Here is a 10,633-nt window from a genome sequence, read left to right as displayed (position 1 = left end):
TTAATTTTCCACTCCGAAAAAGAACCTTCCCCCATTGGGAATGCTGTTAGTAGTGGTACTTTTAATAAATACTTTATCACTTCTCCCCAGCACAAGACAGAGTGCCTTGGCAACCACTCTGTAATGAATACCGAATGGGCTTCCCTCTCTAATGGGTGTCGCTTTTTCACTTGTTTTACATTAACAGGTATTGCCCGACTGATATTCGATAGGGAAGAAAAGCAAGTGATTTATATTTATATTTATATATGTATGTACTGAGAAAAGGCAGTGGACCGTAGGAGCTATTAATAACAAGCTCAAAAGTGTACATAATTTTTAGTTTAATTAACAGCTTGTCTTCAAAATTCAGAAAAACATCAACACATAAGATCTCTGAATTTGCGAGGGGCTGGCACCGTTAATCTCCGTTAATTTGAATAGCGACGGGAGGAGAGGAAAGGGATAGGAGTGCAGGAGAGCGGGTGGAAGGACAGAGAAAAAAAAATCCGACTCCCAATTTAATTTCCTCTCAGACTATAGTAAAATCCCCAGCCTTCATGGGAAAGGAGCCAGTGAACCTGGTAGTGAGATGTCCATCTGCCATCGTTAAGATCAGAAGGTAGATATCACAGAGCCACACTACCAACATATATGTCCACAGGAAAAGAGGGAAGTGGTGTATTTAAGTTTTAATTTGCATGTAATTTAATTTCATACTACTAATAGCAATTTTCAAGAGTAGAAGTGATGTTACACATATATTGATGTTAAAAAGTTATTGTGGCTGTTGCCACTATTATATGTTTCACAGTTATAACCCTACTTTAATAATACTCTGAAGTATGAAATACGATTTATAACTGCATTTGAGAGATAGAAAGATCACAAAGACTTGCAGAAGTGTGGAGGGAAAGAAAGAATGGCCAGCTTGATGTCTGCTCATGGAGGGACCATAGGGCTGGGTGTAGTTCATGTGATTTGGGGCAGTGATGTAGAGAGTGATAATTTAACTTTTCTTTTGTCTGATACAGTGTCTGTTCCTTGCTGTTCATCCAGCGTCCAGCGCACGTGAGCTGAGGAAACCTTGCTGAGAGACCCAGGTGTCTACCTCTGACCCCGCCCCCCTCCCTCCACAGCCCCCCCGGCTGCCGGCCTCCATGCCACCATGCCCATCATCAGCAACGCCAACCAGGACTTCAGCAACCTCTCGGTCAGCGACGACAGCAGCCTGGACCGCATCTTCACCGAGATCCCCGAGACCGAGACCGTCAAAGGCGTGTACTACCAGCGTGCCCAGCTGATCCGGCGGCCCGAGGACCTGCTGAGCGTGGACCACGGGGCGCTGGCCATCATCAACGTGGGGGGGAACCGCTACACCTTCCCCTGGAGCACACTGGAGCAGTTCCCGCTGACACGGCTAGGCCGGCTGCGTCTCTGCAGCAGCTACGAGGAGATCGTGCAGGTGTGCGACGACTATGACGAGGCGGCGCGCGAGTTCTTCTTCGACCGCAGCCCCTCAGCCTTCCGTGTCATCCTCAACTACCTGGCGGCAGGTAAACTGCGGCTGCTGCGGGAGATGTGTATCCTGTCGCTCAGTGACGAGCTGGCCTACTGGGGCGTAGAGATGGCCTACATGGAGCGCTGCTGCAAGCGCAAGATGTACACACGCACAGAGGAAGTGGCCGAGCGAGAGCGCAGGGAGGAAGAGTGGAGGCAGAGGAGTGCACAAGTGCGCCCCCCAGTGGATGAGACCGGCTATCGCAAGCTGATGAGCTGGCTGAGGGACACAGTGGAGAACCCACACTCTGGGCTGCCAGGGAAGGCATTTGCCTGCCTGTCGGTTCTCATGGTTGCAGTGACAGTGGTCAGTCTCTGCATCAGCACTATGCCTGATCTCAGGGAAGAGGAGGACAGGGTGAGTGGCTCCCTCTGCTGGGGAGGACAGGGAAATGCACTGTGCTTCACCGGCTTACTCTACTGTCATGCACCATACACCTGTCATCATTTCAGACTATGCTTGTTATCAAAACCACTAACATGTTTCCCTGAGTTTGCACATCTTGGCACAGCAAATAGCAAAGTCCTCATAGCTGATGCTGAGCTAGGTCAGGTGAATGCCTTCTGGAGAAGTGCTTCAGCCTAAGATATTATTTGCTCAGCAGATGGCCTTAGCCTTATTATTTATTTACTCATTTTGAAATGTAAGGACTAAGCTGCAGCAGCAGTGCCGTACCTCAGATTCTGCATTGTTTCAGCAGAGGATTTAGAGCACTCCAAAAAGCAAATGCGGGAGGATATGTGCCCGTCCTGTGACTCACCTCAGTGCAGCTAAAGCTGTGATGAAGAGCTACACTACATTATATTCAGTGTTTCTGAAATCATAAACTAGTCTGACCATTGTGCTATGCAGGGGGTGATGATATCCCTCCCTTACAGTAAAGTCTACACTGTTACTGTCAAGAACAGCTGGCCTTTGGGGTAGCACGATGGTCTATGCATTTTTACTTCAGTATATTTACCAGAGGAGGACATGTGCGAAGCTATACAGTGGATACAGTGCTGAGAAGCATTCCATTCTGTCACTCCTGCAGAACACCCAGTGGACAACGCAGAGGAAAGCATTACTGTACCTATGCAGTGTCAGTAGTACTACAGTACAGTACAGTTCTCATGTAGAAATACACACACACACTTTATACATACACTCTCTCTTACACACACACACACAAGAGGAGAGGAATCTGAAGGTTGCCCTGTAGGCTGAAAGTGAGTGTGAAAAGTGTGTGTTTTGTTAGTGAAAGAGAGGAAAGAGAAAAGGATGTGAGAGAAACATTGAGACAATGTTACATAACCTCTATATAATGTTTAAAAACGGCTGTAACTGTGTTTGAAACCACCTTTGAAGAAACCATCAAAACTCCATTCTAATTCAATAAGGGGCAACAAGAGAGGGAAGAGGAATGGATGATCTTCGCAGCTTAACATATAGTGCTAAAGGTGAAATCAGAGGGGAATGCCCTTCTCAGGCAGTTTAAACTCTACATTACCACAGCTGAGAGAGATTGCAACACACTGATCTAGGCAAAATCTCATCTGTGGCACTGCAAGCAGAAAGGGAGAGCAATGAGCTGATCTTGGCAGTGAAATCTATAGTACATCAGCTGATGGGTGACAGACATTAAATTATATTACATGCATTTAACAGACACTCTGATCCAAAGCGACTTCCAGCACAGTAGAACAGAAGTGTAGAGATTCCTGTTAGGGAATTAGGGGTGGTGCAAGTCTTCACAGAGGTAGGATTTTAAGATAAACAGATATATGTTAATCATGTGATCAAGAACTAACTCTTTTACATTACATTTAGCAGATGCTCTTATCCAGAGCGACTTCCAGCACAATAGGACATAAGTGTATCCATTCAAGTTAAATAAGCAACAGCAACCAGGCTCCCAAACCAGTGAGTGTGAGTGTCACACTATTTAAGCACCTAGTTAACTAGCACAAGTTAACTTGACTAGGCAATAGAAGCCAAGTATACTACAATACATCATCACAATACTACATGTAAAATAAATATCAAAGGCACTACTAGATGTAGCAGGTGCTGGAGGCAGGGACTGAAGTTTAACCAAGATGCACTCTGAGGAGGTGGGTCTCCAGTCTGCATCGGAAGATGGCCAGTGATTCCGCTGTCCTGACCCCCGGGGGGAGTTACTTCCAGCACAGAGGGACGGGTGCAGACAGGGACCGTGTCTGAGAGGAGCAACCCCATCGGTAGTTTTGCCCCATAGCTGCAGAATGTATATGTATAACTACATACACACTGAGTGTGTATAAACACTCTCTAGTGTCTGTAGGGTACAGTTTATATTTAGTATCTATAACCAGTGGATTATTCTCAATGATGACTTGTCACCCACTGGAGTAGGTGTGGAATTATGTATTCAGGTAATTTGCAAAAAATTGCAGGTGCACATTTACATAACTATCAATAAGAAAAAAGTTACAAATACTTTTTTAGACTTTTATTTTATTAGTGACTTACAGACTTTGCTTTTACACACTGCGACAGACTTTTGCTTTTACACACTGCGACAGTTACATTCATTTATATATGTTTATGTTTATACATAAAAATCTGTATAGTTGTGACCTTCACGGTAGAAATATACTCCGCATATTATGAAGACATAATATCATCTCTGTAAGAGTTTGTGCGGTGCTGTTCCATTGATACTGGCAGACTGGCATTTGTGAGCAGCCTATGAAACTCCACCATAACTACATATTAATGGAAATATGCGCTGATAAACTAGGTCTAGCTTACATTATTAAGTCAAACTTCAAACAGACACGTTTCCTTTGCTCCTCGCTGTCTTTTTGAGAGGGTGCACATTTGTAGAACCCAGCATACAAACACACACACAGGAATACATGCCTTCACATACAACCACACACAGACACACACATACACCACACTCATCCAGGCATGCACACACTCATTCATACTCATGTGCATACACGCACACACATACAAACACACAAGCACACACACAGCTACATGTACAAATGCACACTAATGTTCCTGTTGCTGATTTGTTTTGTTTCACAAAGTTTGCAATAAATAACTGATGTATTTAGTAATCCTCTGATGACAGCCCTCTGTTTCTCCCCATTTCCTCCTTCTCTCTCTCTCCACAGGGAGAGTGTTCTCAGAAGTGTTACCGCATGTTCATAGTGGAGACGGTGTGTGTGGCCTGGTTCTCACTAGAGTTCCTGCTGCGCTTCCTGCAGGCGCGCAGTAAGCTGGAGTTCATCCGCGGCCCGCTCAACATCATCGACGCCATGGCCATCCTGCCGTACTACGTGTCCCTGCTGGTGGTGGAAGAGGACCCGTCACTGAGCCGCGAGCGGCCCGGGGGGGGAAAGGGCTACCTGGACAAGCTGGGGCTGGTGCTGCGGATCCTCCGGGCCCTGCGCATCCTGTACGTGATGCGTCTGGCGCGGCACTCTCTGGGGCTGCAGACGCTGGGGCTCACCATGCGTAGGAGCACGCGCGAGTTCGGCCTGCTGCTGCTCTTCCTCTGCGTGGCCGTCACCCTCTTCTCTCCGCTGGTGCACCTGGCGGAGAGCGAGCTGACCGGCAGCCATGACTTCAGCAGCATCCCCGCCTCCTATTGGTGGGCCATCATCTCCATGACGACTGTGGGCTACGGCGACATGGTGCCACGCAGCATCCCTGGCCAGGTGGTGGCGCTCAGCAGCATTCTGAGTGGAATCCTCATCATGGCGTTTCCAGCCACCTCCATCTTCCACATGTTCTCACGCTCCTACCAGGAGCTCAAGCAGGAGCACGAGCGACTTGTGAAGGAGGAGCGAGCTGCCGCCATTGCCGCAGCAAACGCCGCGGCAGACGCCGCAGCAGATGCAAACCAGGGCATGACCCTCTTCCTGCCTCAGGGACGCTTGTACTCAGACACAGACCATGTCCTCATTCAGGAGTCTCTGTCTCTGCTGGAGTCTTCCAAAGACAACCAGCCAAGGCTCCCGGCTGGAGCTTTCTGACACCTCACCCAGCCTCAGGCCACTGATGCCTGTACTAGAGGGCCGCAGTCTGTCCTCGGTCATTAGTGTGAACACAGGTTCAGCCTCTGTCCTTGCTATTGAGAAGGACAATGACATTTTAAAAAGACTTTTCTGAATCCTGGTGGATTTTAGCTCTTGTGGACCTGAGGTCTTCCCCGCTCCACACCCCACCAGGACAGCAGACTGTTAGCTCTGGTTTTTTGTGTTCCAGACCCCAGCTGCCTACCAAATACCCCTAGTGTGACAGAGTGTCTGGCTACAGAGGTTTTTATTTGCTTGGAGGAAAAATGAAAGTGAATTTTATCAGGGCCTAAATAAAAACAAATAATCTCACTGACCTCTGTGTTGCATGTGATCTTTTTCTGAGAAGAGTAATCTGGTTCTGCTTTAACACTCATTCAGATAAGGTTTCTCCCAGTCAAAACACACCCAGCATTCGTTAGACACGATATCCATCCCTCCATCTGCTGTTTTGCTGCTGTTTGGGAGGGGGCAGTAGGAGGGGGTCTGTGCAACATGCACATCTGCATGTTAATGTTCAATAAAGACTGTTAGTCACTAGTTATAGTAAATACAAGGTCTCATTTTTTCTTAAGGCCAGTGAGATGGGTCTGTCTGTGGTTGGACTTTGAGCGGTTAAAGTTCAAAGGTCACAGAATACTCACTGATTGCACAATTCCAATGTGTAAGTGAGAGCGTAGCGTGCAGTGGCAGATGTGGGCATAATCTTGATGAGAAGGATTAACTGTGAGGTTAGTGCAGGGGGGACTTTTTTGTATTGGTTCCTGAGCATGCCCGTGAAGCTCTAGGACAGAATGGAACTTGCAATTAATATGTGATCGTTTGGGTTACATTCCTATCAAATCTTTTTGTCCTAATCATGTAAGCACTGATTGAGAGTTTGTGACATCATCAGATTGGTGTGTGAGTCTTTAAGTATGATTAAAGGGATATACTTTTTTGTAAGTGCACTGATTTTTTTGGATTGTCATGCTTGTCATGTTGGATTTTTGGATTTTTTGGATTGTCATGATTGTCATGTTAACTAGTTCTGGGCCCAATAGAAGTATTGGTTGGGAACAGATGGGGGCGGGGGTGAGGGGTGGGGGACAGCATGGGACCGGCTCCCCTCGCTGGGCTGAATGACAGAAAATAATAACCTAAATTATTAAAGGAAATATAAACGGATCAAAACCTGTCACTTTTGAGGGCCACCTCACTCTCTGTTGCTCTCTTTCTCTCTCTCGCTCTTGGTCTCTCAATAGGGATAGAGTCAACACCCATGCCAGCAGTCGTCACCTCCATGTTTCCCAGGTGCCCTGGCTCCTACTGTGACTGAGAGGGTGTGGATGTTTCCCCCTCTCCTTCCCTACAGATTTTGGCCACAGCCCCCTTTACACATGACACATCTTCACTGTCAGAACTGACTTATCTCTTATTAACTTCAATGAACACCAGCCATGTCCTGTACATGAGCTTTGATGGGAAAACAGACAACCAAACATCATTCACTTTTCCTGTATTACTTGCATGATGGTGTAACAGAGCTACTCTCAGGTGCAGAGGAGTAACACAGAGATACTCTCAGGTGCTCGTTCAAGTAGTTTTGCATTGAGTGGCATGTCAATTTTTTAAAACTAAGATGTTGACAAATGAATATAATGAATTTAAAATACTGTGCCTAATAAGTTTTTTTCTGGTAAACAAACACCCAGATACCACAACTGCTAAGAGGTCAGCACGGCCTTGAAAGTGATTTGTACTATAATGCAAAGTCTATTTCTAATAGCTTCTCTTACTAAAATATAATAAGAGTTCACAGGTTCTCACTGTAGGCTTGTTACAATCTACGTCACTAAAATTAGGCTTGCATAGTTATCCAGGTGTGCCCTTTCATGTTCTAAAAAATCATGTTGTGGCATTAAGCATGATGGCAAAACCATGCTCCACAAGACTCAAAAGATATGAAGCCCTGAATGCATATTTTTAGAGAATCTTTGTAAACTGTACTCTTCAAAGGGATATAATTCAAGCATGCAAAATTATATGTCAATAGATTTCCAGATGTGTGCTTTGAGAGAATCAGATTCATTTAGCCCAGTTTCTATCAAAATGTCCAATTGATATAATTGTTAATCACTATATTATAATGATCATCCAGGATCCACATATTCTTCTCAGTCCAACTTTGGTGTCAGTCGTATGCTCGGTCAAAACACAGCAAGCGCGTAAACAAGTAGGCCCGAAAAGCCTGTCGTAGTTTTGTAACGCTTTTGGTCTAGCGCCATATGGAGGCTAACTGGCTCCTGGTCCTCCTTCACCTACAGCACACATTTCAAACCCACATGAATAGCAACATAGAAAATTCAATAACCCAGCTACACTACACAGAAAGTTAAGGCATGAATCATTTATCTCTGATGCTGTGCTGATGGGGACTAATATTACAAACCTCTTCTCATATTACCATTTTATCATATGCTATTATTACTATTGCTTCAGTAAAATGCATGCTGTTAGGGACCTTTATTACAAACCTGTCCTCATACTACCATTTGGCCCTGACCCTAATTCGGTCCTAAACCATTAAATCAACATTCTGAACCCCATTAATGGAATGCCTGGCATTGGTGGCTCAAAACTGCGTGTATGGCACCTGCTCTTAATGATGCACAGCATATGTTAATTTGGCGGCTCCACGGCAAATGTTCAGACATACAGGAGGTTATAAAGCTCTGGACAGTAGCATAATATCCATCCTTTACGCTTTTGTCAAAAGCTTTACATCTTCTCAACCCTTGATGGTTTTACCTTGGGCCTCCAAATTCAGATATGTCCTGCATTATGATGGTCAGATCAAACATGTCCAGTTTTCAGGCACCAACTGCCTTATTGTTACTACAGGAGCCTCTAAAGAGTTCTCGTTTCTTGTTTTAAGATAGTAGGTGCTCCTGCATAAGGGAAATCAACACATATTTACATTTCTATTCAATACATTTATTGAGGCAATGTAGTACTTTTATGTATTTAAAGAGGAAAGATTCTGAGTTCATTTGAAATTTTCCAAAGTTAACTGGGGAGACGTTTTGATATGTTTCTCCCCAACACATCCTCCGACACCCCCCAGTGGCCACTAAAAATAAGTAGGTTACTAGAAAACCCAGAGTGATGGGAGTTGTAAAGAAACACCCTACATAGCCCCCCTTAACTGTTTCGTGACCTTTTATGCACAGGTTTTTAGGGCCTTTTATTACCAATGTGGATGACATATTGCCATTGTGTCCACCCAGGGTGTTAGGGCCGTTTATTACCAATGTGCATTTCATATTACCATTGTGTCCGCCCGGGGTGTTAGGGCCTTTTATTATGTGGATTTCATACTTACCATATTACCATTGTGTCCAATGTCTTAAAAAGCCTCTCTGGCCTTGACCTTTTGACCTAGAGCATCCAAATTCAGCTATGTCATGTGTAACGAGGGCCACATGGCAATGGTGCAGTTTTCATATGCCCACAGTTTTGCATTTCAATTACAGGACCTACAGTACATATACTCTTCCTTGGCTGTGGGGCCTAAACCAGGAAATCAAAGTTTGGAGCCCCATTAAAGTAACACACAGGGTTGGTGCCTCAAAATTGCAAACATGTCATCTGGCCCTCAGATTTCAAAACATATATATGCTGCAACACAATGACAAACTTATTGGATCAGACACAAAGAAGAGTCAGGAAGTAAACAAACAGAATATTATTAATAAAACTGAGGCTCCTTCTTGACAAGGTCTTCATAACATAAACACATCTTGTGCATCTTTGGTGTAAACATTCTCCAAATTGAGGAAATTGGCCTTGCAAATGGGAGCAGGGTGCTGTTCTGACATACAACCTTGAATCTTGAATCTTGAAAATATGAATTTCAAATTAAAACAATTAATAATGTATATCAGTAACTAATAGTCTCATCAGTAGAATATAACAGAATCCAACCTATCCCCTGGTGATATATTTCCTCCTAAGATCCTCTGCAAAAGATGACCTGAGGAGTTCAACCAGTTCCTTTGGATAGATAACCCTCCTTCTCCTTCCCTGAAAGAAAACAAATGAGTTTTATTCTTTTATGTACTGGTACATGCTGGTAGATCAAACACTTCTTACAGATGTACAATTGTTGGCTCATAAATTTTGGCCTTGGTTTCCGTAAAGCACCTTGACACAACACTAATTGCTAAATGTGCTTTATAAAAAAGCCTAATTGAACTGAATAAATGTGATTGCACAAATTACATACAGGTGCTATATTACCAAAATGTCCAGGAAACCACTTTGGTGATATGGGCCCATCCCTTGGGCATGCATCAATCAAGTTTCGGCTAGTCCGACAGAGTTTAGGATCCAATATCACCAAAGCAGACAGGAAAAAGGTGTTTACGCACCTACATTGCTGTGTTTTACTACCTACATGTTTCACCATTCTTAAGTACTGTTAAGAAGTTCTTAGGAAATTCTTTCCTACTGAATTTGTCCACCCAGTTCCAGCCACAAGCAGATGGAGTCCCCCTCTGACCCGGACTCTGCTCAAGGTTTCTTCCTATTAGATAGGGAGTTTTTCGTTGCCACTGACACCTTTAGCTTACTCTGAGAGGGTATCAGGCCTGGACTACTGATGTAAAGCTGCTTTGTGACAACTGAATTGATTTGAACTGAATTGAAACCACTTTGGTGATATGCTACGGACTTTTATCACCAATGCGTACAGGAAACCACTTTGGTGATACTGCCCCACCCTAGTGGAAGAGTCCAAAGAAGTTTGGGGGTGACTTTTGGGGTGAAATCCCCTGGTTTTAGGGCCTTATAGTGCAATTATGTCCTTGACTATAGAGAAAAGTGTCTGTATCAGTGCCCCCAGAGAGTAAGAGGAGGTACTGCAGACTTTTTTAAAAAATTGTAGCTCCCTGACCAAGAACTGGGGACGGACTGGGGTATTTTTAAAAAATACTTTGGGGGACCGGCTTCGAGTCAAGGGCGGGAGAAAAATTTTATCCCCCCGTTAAGTGCCCCAAAA

General features: G+C 44.5%; 1 protein-coding gene across 1 annotated transcript in view; it reads left to right on the top strand.

The window, feature by feature from the left end:
- LOC118788187 (potassium voltage-gated channel subfamily G member 4-like) overlaps window positions 1-5,626 on the top strand; it is a 6,774-nt gene extending 1,148 nt beyond the window's left edge. Inside the window, exons 2-3 of the mRNA XM_036544089.1 lie at window positions 1,014-1,897; window positions 4,687-5,626. Of these exons, the coding sequence (XP_036399982.1) occupies window positions 1,148-1,897; window positions 4,687-5,550 (1,614 nt within the window). The 5' untranslated portion in view covers window positions 1,014-1,147 and the 3' untranslated portion in view covers window positions 5,551-5,626. The remainder of the gene's footprint in view (window positions 1-1,013; window positions 1,898-4,686) is intronic.
- Window positions 5,627-10,633: the final 5,007 nt, after the last annotated feature.

This window comes from Megalops cyprinoides, chromosome 13 (genome assembly GCF_013368585.1).
Source record: "Megalops cyprinoides isolate fMegCyp1 chromosome 13, fMegCyp1.pri, whole genome shotgun sequence".
Classification (NCBI taxonomy): Eukaryota; Metazoa; Chordata; class Actinopteri; order Elopiformes; family Megalopidae; genus Megalops; species Megalops cyprinoides.
Note: the sequence above shows the minus strand (reverse complement) of the source record. Positions and strands in the feature narration are given on the sequence as shown.